Raw genomic sequence first — 16,291 nt, forward strand, 5'->3', positions numbered from 1 at the left:
TTTTTTTTCATATTTCCACATACAAAGACAAAAATACAGTCTTTAAATGGTTAATTTGTTTTGTTAATCACATCACAATTCCCGATTTGACTGGAAATCACTCCTGCTGAGACACATTTTTGGATGGGAGGATGGGACGAGACACACTTCCCACAAGACGAGACATGAGAACGGGTCCTCGAGAACCAGACCAGACCAGACTCAGTTGATGACTGTGCCACACAATTTTATCTAGATTTTATATATATTTTTCTGTTGTTTAAACACTGCTGATGTAACAGACCAGGGATAGACATTTTGCCCGTATGTAAAAAATCTCAGGTAACGCTTTAAAATGAGGTTAATAAGCACAAGTTATTCGTTTAAAAGCACCCATTAGGGATTTACGAGCCTTTAATAATTGAATGTAGTTGAATAAGCAGCTTAGTGATGCCGTTTACAATTTACAAAGAGATAACAAGCCCTTCAGGATATAAATGGGGTATAAATTGTCTGTAGGCCATTTAAAACAAGAGAGAAAACACTTGAATCATATTGGGAGTCATACTTTGTGAGCTGTGCGAGCTGAAACTCCAGCGACCTCTTGCTCTCCAGGGCCGTGTTGATGTCCTGCTTCATCTGCTTCTCGGTGCACCTGAGGCGGTCCACCTCCTGAGTGCGGCTCTTCAGGTCACTCTGGGTCTGGATCCTTTTGCTCAGCTCCTGCTCCAGCTGGGTCCTCACATTCTTCACCTGCACAAACACAAAGTTTGTTTAAACCAAAGCATTACGAGACTTGGAAGAACTATAACATTTGGCATGAAAACAAGTCCTATTTTATAACTATTAAATAAATCAAAAATGTCACAATATCAGCGTAATTGGTAACATGACCAAACAGTGAAATGGTGGAATCGGTCTTTCGTAATGATAAAGAAATGTTAATGTGACAAAGTGTCTGATTAAAAAGTGTTGTTGACATTTGAGTATAGACTGAGCTGAAATGTCTTGTCAAAACTACCAAATATAATGTGGTTTGAATAATAACGATTATCATTTAATCAAATAATCTTGCTCTTCAAACTTAACATTTTAAACCTAGATCAATAATGAATACATAAATTAGGACTAAATTAACAAAATCATGATTAAAATCCAACTTTTTGATTAATTTAAAGGGATAAAAGACGAAGGGTGAGGCAATGATGATACTATAATTACACTCATTTATATTTTATTCAAACCATGATGAGGAAATAGTGGAGGAAAAAAAAAAGTGAATATAGAGAAACAGCATGAGTTTTGTTTCGCTTGTTTTGAGTACACCGACCTCATCTTCTAGCCGCTCCTTCTGCTTCATGAGCTGCTCCATCTTCTGGACCGACTGCTTCAGGTCAAACTCCAACATGGAACACTGTTTCTCCACCTCCACCACCCGGCTCTCCGCTCGCATCCGGGCCCCGTTCTCCTCCGACATCTTCTGCTGCACGGCTGAAAGACAGAGGGGAACATCCACGGTTAGTGCACTTACTGACACATACTGCAACAATAGTAAAGTGTTACAAATAAAATGAGGAAATTGAGAACATTATAAAAGTGAAATGACATTTTCAATCTAGATAACGATTACTATAAGATACAGATACAGAAAAAAGTAAAGCTACCTAAAAACGTTACCAAGCCCTGCCATTTACTTTTTCTAAAAATCTGTTGGTATGGGTGATGTATAGGTTCAAGTATTGGCTGCTGTCAACCCTTTATTTCAGATGTCGGTATCAGCTTTTACATATAAAAATAGAAGCGCAATTAGGCTGATATTCAGTTATTATTTTGACTTAAAGTAAAAGTAAAATTGATTATCGGAAATATTGGTCATCAGCCACAGCAGCTAGGCAAAATTTCAGAAATGGGTATCAGATGTGGGGGAAAATAAAATAAAAAATGGGACAATCCATAAAAAATCTGTATCTGTACTTATGGCAACTATAAGAAAATGGCTTATGTGGAAGTCAAGACCTAAAACACATTTAATTTAGTTTCAAAAGAACAAGGAAACATGCAGCAAATGCGATTTTAAATTGAAAAGAGTTTTTAAGAGAGAGCTTCAACTATCAAATGTTTTAATTCACACAGTGCAATGTTAGCAGTCTACAAACGCATCCCTGCAAAGATCCCAGGTGTTAGTATGAGAGTAAAGTTTGGTACTAAAAGTTGAAACTTACTATACAGATCTTGGACTAGCATACCGTTCATGGCAGCTGACTTGGCCTCCTCGATGGACTCGTATTTGTCCGTGAGCTGGGCCCGCGTCACCCTGTGCTCCGTCTGCTCCTGCTCCAGACGCTGCTGCAGGGTTTTCAGCTTGTAGTTCAGGTCGATCTCCAGGTTGTTCATTTCCTGCCACAGATGTAACAGGGACGCCGGTGAAGGATGACTGCGTTGTGCGCAATTGGTGATCGAACGGAGCGGTTTCTTACCTTCTCTAAATTGTTGCTCCTCTCCTGCGCGTGTTTGCGTTCCGATTCCACTTTAGACAAACCCAGCTTCAGGTTCTTGTTGTCGTCTTGTAGCCCGGACAATCTCGCTAAAGATAAATAAGTACAAAGACGTTTGAATCATCACTTCTACAAAGTAATGATAACTTTTACAGTTGGGAGATTTTAGCTTTCAGTACTATTTTTTTTCTTCAAAGTCGCACGAAACATAATTGTAAAGACTCGTTTACATATCAGTTCTTAATTATCTTTTTTTTTTCAGTCTCATTTCAAAATAAAAGCAATAAATTAAAGGCTCAGAGATGGTGATTTGATTTTAATATGTAACAATTTTGTATGGGAATGTTTAATTAGCTTTTGTGCATTATTTATGGGTTTCAGCCCTATGTTTCCATGCAAGCTGAAAATCTGATCATTATCTGATTTCTGGAGTCATCAGATTATTGATATGTCATGTAAACAGTTCCATCTGATGTGAGTAATCCGATTTCTTTCTGATTGTTCACATCTGTGAAGGTTGCGATGAGGAAAATAATGCAAAAAATGGGCAAACTGTGACAAAGACAAAAATGAAAGATGTTAAAGAAAGAGCTATTTTTAGATGAATTGTACTTTGTCTTTCAAATAGAACCGTTAAGGCCGGAATACACAACAGGATTCTTGAGGTTTAACTATTTATAAACGTGAGGTAAAAAGCACAGACCAGACCCAGCGCAAAGATGATCAAAAGCTGCAAGCAAACGCTTTGAGATGATAAAATGTTCATAACGATCAGAGCCGTGCAATTCTAGTTTATATGCAAGAAGAAAACGTGCCGATCTTATTTTGTAGCTCATGGATCAAAACACAGGATTTACACAAAAAGTTGGGAATCAACGACACATGAAATAGTGACGTGTTTACTGATCAATTGATTTACTGAAACGTGAGGATCTACTTCAGCCTTTTTATCCCTTTTGGAAGTTCAAACACCACTAAAACTGGATTAATATTGATTGTACTGTATTGTGGACATAATGAAACAAAACATAAAAACTTAAAAATCACTTTTTAAGCTGCAAACACGGGTCACGCCTCCGCAATGCAGGGCCTAAATCGGGCAAAATATCCTGTGGTGTGGTTCAGGCTTTACTAAAAAAAAATCTGCTGATTAACAGACACGTGTCACAAGGTGTTTTTATGATCATATTTCTTTGGTGCATGTAAACACACACCAATAATCTGATCTAATTGTCGGGTTATCTGTTAATTCTAGTGCAGTGAGTTTTACCAGGCACAGGAACTGTACCCAGTGACATGACTTTTTTCTATTTGGAAGGAAGTTTGCCCATTCAAAAGTTAACCATAACTCAATTTTGTAGAAACAATTCAAATTTTGAATCACTTTGAAACCCATGTCTATCCCATAACTCAATTTTGCCAAAGTCCCCTTGCACAGTCCTCGTCCCAACCCTCCGCAGACGAGCCCGGTCACCTTGCAGGTCGTGGATCTCCTCGGAGCCCTGGCTGTAGTTCCTCCTCTCGGACTCCAGTGTGCTCTGCAGGACCAGGATCTCCTTCTCCAGCTGGGCCTTCTCCCCGTCGGCCGCCCGCACCCGCTCCTGCAGCTCGCGGTTCAGGCTCTCCAGCTGGCTCATGGACTTGGCCATCTCAGACTGGTTCTTCCTCAGGCGTGCAGCGGTGTCCGACTCGGCCCTCAGCAGGTCGTTCGCCTCCTGCAGCTGTTGGGTGGCACGAGTTTGAGCCATTTTTGCAACAATTCTACAAATATTTCTCATAGTAATGAAGAGATAATAATTAGGCCACTTATGCAACTTTGAATGTGACTTAATATGAACATGCCTCTATAATTTATTGTTGATAATCATTGGAAACTTTCTTAATTATAAGTTATGGAATATTGTTAGAGGTGGGCAATATATTGCAATTTCAATAATATCACGGATGCTATTTAGATATGTACAATTTGAATAGAGTACAGCACTTGTCGTTAAAATTCAGCAAAAAAAGTGTATTAACATTTCATTTATTTTACAGACTCAACCAATATGTTTAAAGACATGTTTTAACACCTTTTCTATTGATTTTTTTTTTTTTTAAACTAAATATTGTACACCATGAATAAAACTGAATACAGTATAGTTCTTTGAAGCAAATTAAAGCAGCATAAAAAATAAATTGATTTTATGTTCTCAATGAAAGACTAGGTATATAAAGTAAACAAGCATACCTGGTTTTGTAGCTGAAGGATCTTATCATTTGAAGCCTGGGAATTCTGGCTGATTTTCCTCATGTCTTCAAGCTGCTCCTTTAACGTTGAAACTGACAAATACACAGTCGTTGCATACAAAAGTCAATATTTTTTTAATCTAAAAGCATCAATAAAAAAATAGGCAATATAAAACTGCTAGCTATTATAAGACAAAGTCAGCTACTCCACAATATTCATCTTAAAGGAGACAGTTTATGCAAAAATCAACTTTAATGAGATTTTATCCTTGTTGCATTCCCTCATCATGGTTTTAAACAAAGGCGTATTTCATTTGAATCTCACACGTAATCCGTAATGAGTAATCCTATAATGTCCTGCAAGCTTGAGTGCTCAGAAATTTCATTCTCACCTATCCCCAATCTCTGCCCCACATAGTTGAGGTTATTCGAAAAAATTAAGACAGTAAAATGTCACTATGAAGAGGCGGGCCTCAATGGACCGGTTCCTATTAAGCTACTTTAAAGTTAGATATTGCTGTAGATTGATACTGTGGTTTCAATAATAAGTATGTCTCCTTTAATACAGCGAGAGCTCCTCCACTGTACTCGTCTCAAACTTAAACAGACTCTTACCCTCATTCTCCAGGTTGCGCCTCTTCTCCGCCTCCTGGTCGGCCTTTCTTTGGGACTCTGCGAGCCTGTGCTGCGCCATCATCTTGTCCTTCTCCAGGAGAGACATGCTGCTCTCTGAACTCTTCCTCAGGTTCCCCTAATTCACCAAACAAAAACATAAATATTACACTATGGATATCCACATTTAGATAACTACAAAGGTTAGACTACTTCAATAAGGTCGTCTTATATATGAATAAAACCTTTCAATCTTGTTTAGACCTCCACAAACATGTTCTGAAATTCTTGTATTAGTTTAGCAGCTCATAATTTCAGTGTTTTCTCAAATGTTATTCCTTATACAATCCATGAATACTGGAAATGTATGTTGTTTATGGAGTAAAGAGTAATCATTTGTCTTTACCTCTTCATCCAGTTCTTTCATGATCTTCTCAATCTTGGTATTTGAGGTCCTGCAAGAGGGAAAAGGTAAATTACATTGATATTGGCAATTACTAATTTATATTTGAGTTTCTCTTTTCCTAATTATAATGATTCAAGTGTCTTGCGTAAGGGCACGGTACTGTATGAATGTAGGCACAGAACGGCAGCCATGATTCTTGGAGTGGGTGCATATGTCATTGGCAAAGACATTAAGGAGTGAAGCAGTGTAAATGAGGCTAAAACAAGAAGCCACATTTGAGGCAAGGTCATTTGAGCACTGAAATGATCAGAATGAGCCAGGTGAAGGTGTGTGGAAATTAAAAACACGGAGGAGAACCTCATGACAACACTATCTTTTAATGAGGAACCGTATCAACATGGATCCAAGCACGTGATATAAAAGCCTTTGTAATTTTTGTCACAAATCAAAAAGTTCTCTTTCAAGACAAAATAATACGTTTTTGTAGAGCATAATTTGTACAAAAGGCAATTCAAAGTGATCTGATATAGAGCAAGAGGATTCTCAAACTATTTAAGAAAGGTCAGACTTTTTTCTAATTTCTATTTTCAAATTGTATTCATTTTGTATCTTGAGTTCTCTCTGGCCCGGCAAGTTCCGTTTTTGTGGTTTTTTGTAAAATATATTAAAATATATATTTTGCCCGTCTAAAAAAAAAAGAAGCTGCCGCCTGGATTCAACTATGCAAATAAGATAAGATAAGATATTCCTTTATTGTCCCACATGGGGAAATTTCATTGGTGCAACGCAGGTAGATACAGAGGTAGATGCAGAAGAACAGATCACTTATAGGAAGTCTGAAAAACACTTTCAGTAGAAGATCTCCTATAAATAAATAAATAAATACAGTACTATTTAATATCTGCTGCAGGTGACAATCTTTCAGCTGCAACACAGTATTTAAACCCAGCCGATACAGAGAGCGGCTTCTCATTTCTGAAACAACCATGTGGAAAGACGAATCCCGTGGTCATGGATAAGATGGCGGTGTGTTTGAGAAGGGTCAAATCACCTAGCCGATAAAACATCTAAAGAAAAATGAATGTAAAACTGGAATGAAATAAACCTTTTGACAATGCAGACGCTTATTAAAACTATGCCACGGTGAATGTGTGCCATCATCAAAACTAATCGTGGTCCAACAAAATATTAGACCGTGAGACTATTTTTTTTGTTGAACAGGCAGTGTAAATGAAAAAGAGCAAGCATCTGACAATAAATCCCAAGATATCACAGCAATATCAAGGCCAACTGTGCATCTGTTCCCTTTATCGTTCTGTGGTGATATGACAATGAGCCGCAAACGGTCCCAATATATCACGTCTTTGCCGTAAAATATTACACAGAGCCAGTGTTCAAAATTTGGGTGTGTTGAGAATCTAGTTTTGATACTAGCTTCATATTTTTTTTGACAACCCTTTTAAAACACAGTTAGTACAACCTAATACGCCTGCTGCTTCCCAATTGCAGCTTGTTCTTAGTGTAAACATCGACCGAACACATCACGGGTTGGACTCGTACCTGCATTTCTGCTCCAACTCATCCTTCAGCTGCATCTCGCTGTGCAGCTGCTCCTCCAGCTGGTATATCCTTTTTTGGAGGTTTTCAAGCTGAAACACGAACAAGTCAATCAGTATTACACAAGTCAAAGACAGAGAAGAGAGTTTAGTGATAGAGAAATGACACTTACATGGCTCTTGTCTTCCTTCGTGGTGCTGCTGCGCTTGTCAGTGGTCTTAGTTCTGGAGGGGTTGCGTAGTAGGCTGTAAAGTCAGTTACAAGAAACATTAATGAGCCTTTGTTTTTAAATCTTTAACATTTTATTACATTTGGATATTGTTGGGACCATATTTTCTCAAAACAAGGACATTTAAATCAACACAACTTAAGGTAAAATTGCAATTTCTCTGTAAATGTTAACGCAACACTTCAAGCTTAGATACAAGATTATTTAAAGCATGGAGTGAAGCAGGTATTTAAATCCATCCTCGTTCCCACAAGTATTCACATGTAAACATTTTTGTGGCGTGTGCGATTGAATAATCAAAAAATAATTGGATGTGGTGATTGTTTGAAACTCATGGATTATATTCTCCTCGAGACGCCATGAAAAAAAGTGCATTGCAGATATTGTGTATTTTCACAATTAGCCAGCAGGGGCGCAATGACTGCCTTCACTTCCTCTTCCTCTTTTAATTTGATGGGACATTTCTTCTCGTGCCGTGGTCTTAGCATTAGTGTGAGCATCAGCATTAGCGGCGGGTCTCTGTTGCTAGGTGACTGAGGTACAGGGAGGAGGGGGTCTTAAGAATAAAGTCCAAAGAATAAAGTCTAAAGAATAAAGCCTAAAGAATAAAGTCCGTAAAGTCCGAAGAATAAAGTCCGAAGAATAAAGTCCAAAGAATAAAGTCCAAAGAATAAAGTCCAAAGAATAAAGTCCAAAGAATAAAGTCCAAAGAATAATAAAGAATAAAGTCTGAAGAATAAAGTCTGAAGAATAAAGTCTGAAGAATAAAGTCTGAAGAATAAAGTCTGAAGAATAAAGTCTAAAGAATAAAGCCTAAAGAATAAAGTCCGAAGAATAAAGTCCGAAGAATAAAGTCCGAAGAATAAAGTCTGAAGAATAAAGTCTGAAGAATAAAGTCTAAAGAATAAAGTCTAAGAGAATGCAGTGTCGGGGCAATCGCGATCAAAACACGGTCGCACGGGTGGCGAGAGCCATCATTGCCGCGGCTTTAATTTTTATTTTGTTTCCCCCATGAGAATGAATGTGATAGAATGTTACCTAGCGATTATTTTAGGAGCAATTATCTTTTCAATTATTTGACTAATCAGCAATTACTACTATTCTACATCGAGACTTTTTAATACATTTTTGACCAGATAACTTATAGTCCAAATAACAATATACTTTTAGTCAGCCCTGGTAATTATATACTATTTTTTTGAATATATTAAGCCAACATAAAATCTATACAGTCAACATTTTAGTTCCAAAACCATCTAAATGCAACAAAATCTATTCAGAATCTCTAAAATATAGAACAGTATAGGCGGGCCACTTACTGCTGGCTGCTGTAATAAGTGAAGCCTACGAATGGGAGCTGGTTTCCCACAAAGGCCTTGGGGATGGGGAAAGTCTCCTCCTCTCCTCGATCCTCCTCGATGTCGTCAAAGTTACTGGTGTCAGTGTCACAGCTCAGTTCTGGCACGACCGGAGCAGCCGCTGCAAGGGAAACGCAGGGGTTTAAGGCGAACACAACTGTGACTTTTAACCAATTAATTGTAACAATACCGATTTATTTGCACTGCTTTTTTGAATGTAATGCGTTTCCCCAAATCTCCAAAGTAAATTTCTAGTTTGTTAATCTTCTTTTTATTTCAAATCTCACCCAAATATACTTAATTATGCATGAATCAAGTCATAGCCAAACAAAATTCATAGTAATAGGTTCTTATCAAGCACTTAGCACAATTTGTGTCAAACATAGAGGTGCTGACGTTAGCAGACTGTAGTATTAAATATAAACTCAACGAAGACTTCTGTAAACTTAACCAGATTTAAATCTTATTTCTAATCCCCGCAGTTTAGTATTAAGCATTTGAAGCATTTGTCGCAAAAAGACCAAATACGACCCGAAGTATTTGAATACTGGCTGTATATCAACAAACATTTCCTGCAACTGTCTGGAGTAGGTCAAATGGAAACAGGTGCACTGTCAAATCAAGACAGATACACTAAATTTGAACTATTGTTTGTTCAGATCCTATTCTAAACATTTTTCCAAACTTTTACGGCCTCGTTTAACATGTAATTTGTTCAAAACTGGCAGTGGTTAGATGAGACGTTTGACTAGCAACAGCTTTTTGCTAATGGTAATCTTAGGGTTCACTATAGACCCTTGTGTTTGCAAAAACACCAACAGTCTAAAAGGATGGTACAGTTCCATAAGTTTGCTCGAATGCGTCCTAACATCGTAAACTATGTAATGCCCTCGAGCCTTGTAAAAAACATAACCACCATTTAGTTTATTGATTTGCGCCCGAAATGACCATGTATATCGGTAATAATGATCATTTAATAAACTTTTCGTAAATCTAACATTATGGTGGTAAGACAAAAGAAAAAAATATAAAAAAGAGAAAAAAGATCACACATTTTTTTGCAGCCCCAACTACGATTGTCAGGATTTCAAATTTTATTATAACGATTATTGTGAGAATAAACATTGCGATTGAACGATTATTCCCAATTATAAGCATCATGACCAAAACAACAAGAAAATTTCCGCTCCGCAATACGTGACCTAGTTAATGAAATCATATTTTCTGAATGATCAATTTGACATTAACAGCAAGATATGTTAGGTTTACTTTTTTGAGGAAAAGCTGAGCAGGAAGGACTTCATTTTGCTGCTAAAATCGTCACATTTATTTTAATTGAACTAAAAAAGACACTGTCACTTTTCTATAAATAAAAACTTTTCTTTTTCTTTCCCCTAAAAATATCACGATTATAAGTTTTTAGTCTTTACCATTATATTGTGACCTAAATAATCACGATTATAGATTATCCCAATCACCTTGACATTCCTGGCCATAACATTTTATTAAAACAAATGTTACCCATCCCCATCTTTGTTTTCAAGAAACGTCTGAAATGATTTCATTAAACGTACAGAGATTTCAGGAAAAAAAACTCAACGGATAATGTTTACTTCAAATCACGCACTAAAAATACTTACCGTCTCTTATGTTCTCCCATGTCCACTGGTCATTCTTAAAGAACGGGTGTCTCTTGATTTCGTCCACACCGTTGCGGCCCAACCGAACTTCCCTACAGGGCACAGAGGAACAAATCAGCATCCATCAGTTTGAAAACCAGGTCCTGTCTAAAGTTTGCCCGTTTATCTGTGTAGAAAAATAGCTGAGCATTTCTATTAAGATTCCTTCCATGCCGCGGTAACGAGCCCCCCTCAAACAAAGAGAGGGTCTTGAGATAAGGCGACTTAGTGCTATCCAACCTGTCAGTCAGAAAAGCGCAGATGAGATTCTTGGCATCGTTGGAGATGTCGCTGTCGTCTGGAAATGTTAGGGCGTTCTTGTGGTTCATAATTTTGCTGTAGGTGCCGACGAGGGAGTCTGCGTAGAACGGAGTGTCGCCTGCGCACAAAAGCGAAAGGAAAAAATAACATAAGGCAACGAAAAACATTGATATTCATTTTTGTTCGCTATCAATCAGAAATGCGCAGATTCCCACGAGAGCTGAATTTTCCCGGCTCCGATCTGCCGAGACCCAAACTACAAAAAAATAATATTGTTTGGAATCCCATCAATCCCATGAGAACAGAATATAATTGATTATTGCCAACAAAAGTATGTATGAATAAGTAATATAGACTGTAGAAAACAAGTGGAACAGGCCAAGTCAACAAAAAGATTAAAGAAAGCAACAGAGTTAAAAAAATAAATACAAAAGATTTTAATTTTGTGGATAAAGAGTTGAGGATCATGGTCTATGTAGTTCCCTTTGCTTTTGACTATTAGTACTGAACACTCGCAATACTGACCTAACCTAATACTGATGTGCAATTCTGTCATATGTGCAATTGCTGTTGGAATTCATGTGCAATTCATGTGCAATTACTGTGAAATTCATGTGCAATCTATGTGCTGTCGTGACACATATTCATGTGCAATTACTGTCGGGATCACATGCAATGGTATTTATTTATTTATTTGTCTATGGGAGTTTTTATTTATTTATTTATAGGAGATCTTCTACTGAAAGTGTTTTTCAGACTTCCTGTAAGTGATCTGTTCTTCTGTATCTACCTCTGTATCTACCTGCGTTGCACCAATGAAATTTCCCCATGTGGGACAATAAAGGAATATCTTATCTTATCTTATTTTGTTTCGACAAAAAACATGCATAATAGGTACCAAGTTGTGAATGGTCAAGATAAATAAAAGCGATTACATCATAATTCTACTTCCGGGTCCAAAGAATGCCATTTTGATTGTTCAATACTATTTGTACTCTTTCAGAACAAAGTTATGATATGATTTGAAGTAATCTTACAGAAAAATAAAAAACATGAAAGTGAAACAACCAAAGGCAAGCTAATAGAAGCAAGTTTGGAAAGGTAATTCTCATGTTCATTGAGATTATTTACTACTAATAAACAGGGCTTGCCCATTAACTTGTGAGACTTGTGCCACAGTTCCAATATATGTATATCCAAATATTATTATTACGTTATGATTATTATGATTATTATTATATCATTCATGATCATAAAATAATAGCTGGAAAAATAGTTTTGGGTCAAACATTTATTGTGTGCATTTTGTTTGCAACAATGGGGAAACGTGTGTCTTTTTTTTGTAATATGAACAAAATTGAGCTGTAGAGGAATAAATAAGTCACTTCTAGAATAAATAAGTCACTTCTAGGAAAAAATAAGTACGGCACTAAAGTGTTTCATTCTTCTATGTATTTAGGGTTTGAACATTAAACATTTACAAAAGGAAAGTTTGGAATGGATTATTGTATTTCAATTTTATCATTTGTTGTAATGTTTCTCTGTAGTGATATATCCATTTTATTTTGTCAGGCCTATTAATACCGAGTTTAATTTTGAACTTACCAACAAGCATTTCATAGAGGAAGACCCCCACAGACCACCAGTCGCACTCTCTGCCATAGTAACCGTCTCCTCCCTGGGATTTCAGTACCTCGGGCGAAATGTAATCTGGAGTGCCCACCGCCGTGTCACATCGTACCATGCCATCCTATAAAACACAGTTTATTAGGGATTTGCCACACGATAACTGCTCTCAATGCGGCTAAAGACGTTTTGCGGTTATACCTTGTTCATTTTCATACAGGTCCCGAAGTCTGCCAGCTTTAAATGGCCTGTTTTGTCTAGCAACATGTTATCAGGCTTGACATCTCTGGAGAGGAAAACAGAAAAAAAAACAACGTGAAAGAAGTGAACAATGGCATTGTTAAACCGTAAAAGTCCAGAGCTATTACTACTACTTCTAACAGTACTACTCACATTTCAATGCAACAGCAACTGAACATGAAAATGTACATGATCCGTTGCTTCACTACAACTTTATTTCGCGATTTTGAGATGAGCTGGAGTCATAATATTTCAAATTAACAGATTTCCGCAAGAAAATAAAGCTTCACAACCCAAAAAACTGGTGTCATTAGTGTTCTGGTGTTGGTAGGAATAATGTTATTATAATCGATTATAAATATTTAAATTTGTATTTGGTTTGCTGATGAGGCGCTTCCTCTGCTGGTGATTGGTAGCCAGTGCGTGTTTTTAGCTGTATTTTATATTGCCTACACACTGTTAAACCTGCTGGGATTTTGCCTCTGCCCAGGGGGGAAAAAATTAAAAATTAGCTTGTAGCCATTTCTGGTTTGTGCAATGTATTTACTGTGCAATATCCCTCTCAAATAAATACAAAAATATACAGTATATATGTGTATATTTCCACAAACAATTTACAATTTACGTATGTTTTAAGAGGTTGCCAATGAATATTTCTCATTGCTTTTTTTAATGTCGTGATGCGTTTAAAGTTTAGAAGTTAAAAGGATAGATCAAACTGCCATTTACATTCGAGCAACCGAATTTTTGCATACAAGTAGCAACTTATAATGTATGGCAGCAGTAGAAACATTAACAGTGTTTCTTTTCCCTGGGCTTTTATTTGACATCAGATGCCTTTCCTTAATCCACTTTTTGCGTTAAGAAAACCCGAGTTGAGCCCGTTACCTGTGAATGAACCCCATGGCGTGGATCCCGTCCAGAGCTAGCACCACCTCGGCTGTGTAAAACCGCGCCCACTTCTCTGGGACGTCATAGTTGCTCATTAAATTAACCAGGTCGCCGCCCGGCATGTACTCCATCACCATGTAGAGGTAGCGGTCGTCTTGGAAAGCAAAAAAGAGCTACAAAAAAAACATATTTTTTTAGTATAGTGTGTAAGGGGGAAAAAATACATACAGATTTTTTTTAAACTCTAAATAAGTGTCAAGACATGTTTTTTTTCATGCCTGGTCGGTCCTGAAACTTTAGTTACTAAACAGTTTAATAATTGATCAAATGTATAGTTTAACTTTTCGTAGAAATAATTGACTAAATGATCATGTTTTTTCTGGTGCTAGATAATAATTAATCACCCTAAACCAAACTGAAAAAGCAGGTACCTAAAAAGGGGGCAAAAAAGTATCCGTGAGTGTCGAGTCTTACCTGTACTACCCAGGAACTATTCGCAAACGCCATGATGTCCCTCTCCTCCCAGAAGAACGCCGAGTCGGACCTCTTGATCATCTCGAACTTACTAAGCAGCTTCATGGCGTAAACCTTGCATGTTGCCCTGTGTCTTACCTACAAGACAAAATGGAACAAAGTTATATCTGTGCCGCAAATATCTGTATCTTAGCGCTTTGAATCGTAACTTACCAACTGAACCTCTCCAAAAGCTCCTCTTCCAATGACTTTGACAACTTCATAGTCCTCCGCTTTCATGCGTAGGTCACGTATTTTACCAATTGTGTCTTTATCTGAAACAAAGACACATATAATTGTGAATAAATATACAAGTTATACAGTTTGCATGAATAAAAGAAGATCTGGTATTGATTTTTACTCTTTTCTTCACAAATACTTTACACATTTGTTTTTCAATCTGACGTATCCCGCCTGTACATTTTTTTTAAACATTATTCATTTTTAACAAACACTATTTCAACAGTGATGTTCCTTCATCATATTTTTACTCAAAGTTAGATTTTGATTGATTCCTGCATGTTTGAGCGATCCTGTATCGTCCTGCAGCTGGGAATCGAGTGCTCAGAAAAAAACTGTTTTCACCTACCCCCTATCCCCGCCCACATCCTTGTACTGTGCGATTATGTGAAAAATGAAGACTCCGAGTCATAAAAGTTTGGTTCAAACAACGTTCAGTAGCCATTCATCAAAAATAAAAACACATAAATCCACTGTAGATATTGGTGAGGAGCCAATATGAAGAGGCGGGGCTTATCAGTTCTACAGTTTTGAGCAGGAAGTCGGTGAGCCAACTTCTACATCTAAGCCGTTTTAGATCAACATTGAATTTTACAATGAGCAAAACGTAAAATCATTCTCTACTTATGTTGTAGTTTAATCTTCATTCCGGGGGAAAAGATACGTCTCCTTTACGCTGACAATAATGTTTGCAATTTTAAGTAGCATCTTTTACCTTGCTACAGTACGTTTTCATTCACATTGGGATCTTTTAGTTTCTTCGTCACCACCACAGGCATGTATATCTTTTGATGTGTCGTCGTTTATGAAAGCCAACACCGTGATAATGAACTGATGTAATGCTGTAGTGCGACGGACCATAAACCCTGAGCTATCACTTTAAACTCCGAGAAGCTCCTCCCTGCTGACATGGCTTTCTCCGGGGCGACAGTTTAGTCACCGTTCAGCAAATTTAACCACTCTAGGGATCCTTTTCAGTTCAACCGAGCCCTAAATGTCGCAGAAACATTCAAAACATGCACATACTTTTAACACATAACTCAGTGAGAAACTATATTAAGAGATTCAGTCATGCAAAAGCTGATGTGATCCAGGTGTAACAATAACAGCGTGAAGATAGCAGAGTTTCCCGCAGGGCGTTGAGGACTCACAAGACGCATCCATTAGTCCATTTCCATCAATGCATTTCAGCCACTTGGAAGTGATATACAAGAGAACTGTAGCAAAAGTGATTGAGGAGATATGTAATGGCAGTTTTAGCCCTAGGAGTCAGGTGGCTTAGGACTAGATTAAAACATATATATGTCCTACCATTATTTAAGTGTTTTTCATGCAGATTAGTTGTGATTACATATGTTTTTTAAATGTATTGGCCTAGTCTTGTCTTTAGGGGCTACCACAGAGTACTGGTAGCACACTTTTGGACAGCGGATTACTCTTTGTGTTGCAAAATTAGCAGTCTAAAAAGGGTCAAATCAGCACGTTAACATCTTTTATTATAGGTTTTGAGTAAGTAGACATAATTTAATGCCCTGTTCAAGAGCAAATTCCAAGTCCACATTCTATTTAACGGGATCAAGTTCATAAAGTTTATATGACTCAATAAAGGGTTGTAGTAATAAAATAAAAGATTAAATCAAATTATATGCAATGGTTTGGGCATAACTTGACATTTTTTTCTTTAGGTTTGCTATGTTCTATATTGTAGATACATTTTGAAGACATCAATTATATGCAGCAAAGAAAATAAATGTTATATAACTATCATATTTCAGATTCAGATTGCTCCTTTTCTGAGTTGACAGCGCTGCAAACCCTCAGCCTTCTCTCACTGAGCCCCTGATGAAGTCTTGGCTTCACTGCTGTGCCTCGTCAGGGCTCAGAAGTCGAGTATGCAAAGCAGTGATCACAGCAAAGGGTTTAAGAAAGCGTTTAAAAGAATTTCACACCCTTTTGTTAATAACATAGTTCCATAT

At 37.3% G+C, this 16,291-nt stretch overlaps 1 protein-coding gene across 3 annotated transcripts in view; it reads right to left on the reverse strand.

Annotated features, from left to right (window-relative positions):
* Positions 1-16,291, reverse strand: part of rock1 (Rho-associated, coiled-coil containing protein kinase 1) — a 53,960-nt gene that overhangs the window by 14,992 nt on the left and 22,677 nt on the right. For 2 of the 3 annotated variants that reach the window (XM_072441753.1, XM_072441751.1), the window contains exons 3-20: positions 14,250-14,350; positions 14,037-14,174; positions 13,560-13,735; positions 12,633-12,717; positions 12,411-12,555; positions 10,785-10,923; positions 10,506-10,597; positions 8,827-8,986; positions 7,451-7,523; positions 7,282-7,370; positions 5,722-5,770; positions 5,319-5,454; positions 4,705-4,796; positions 3,949-4,195; positions 2,457-2,563; positions 2,202-2,376; positions 1,310-1,470; positions 548-732 (exon numbers count right to left, since the gene is read on the reverse strand). In XM_072441753.1, coding sequence (XP_072297854.1) covers positions 548-732; positions 1,310-1,470; positions 2,202-2,376; positions 2,457-2,563; positions 3,949-4,195; positions 4,705-4,796; positions 5,319-5,454; positions 5,722-5,770; positions 7,282-7,370; positions 7,451-7,523; positions 8,827-8,986; positions 10,506-10,597; positions 10,785-10,923; positions 12,411-12,555; positions 12,633-12,717; positions 13,560-13,735; positions 14,037-14,174; positions 14,250-14,350 — 2,350 coding nt within the window. The remainder of the gene's footprint in view (positions 1-547; positions 733-1,309; positions 1,471-2,201; positions 2,377-2,456; positions 2,564-3,948; positions 4,196-4,704; positions 4,797-5,318; positions 5,455-5,721; positions 5,771-7,281; positions 7,371-7,450; positions 7,524-8,826; positions 8,987-10,505; positions 10,598-10,784; positions 10,924-12,410; positions 12,556-12,632; positions 12,718-13,559; positions 13,736-14,036; positions 14,175-14,249; positions 14,351-16,291) is intronic. The other variant, XM_072441752.1, reaches the window with a different exon arrangement.

The sequence above is a fragment of the Eucyclogobius newberryi genome, unplaced genomic scaffold, assembly GCF_026437365.1.
Source record: "Eucyclogobius newberryi isolate DKJ021-1_F unplaced genomic scaffold, fEucNew1.0.hap1 SCAF_12, whole genome shotgun sequence".
NCBI classification, from domain to species: Eukaryota; Metazoa; Chordata; class Actinopteri; order Gobiiformes; family Gobiidae; genus Eucyclogobius; species Eucyclogobius newberryi.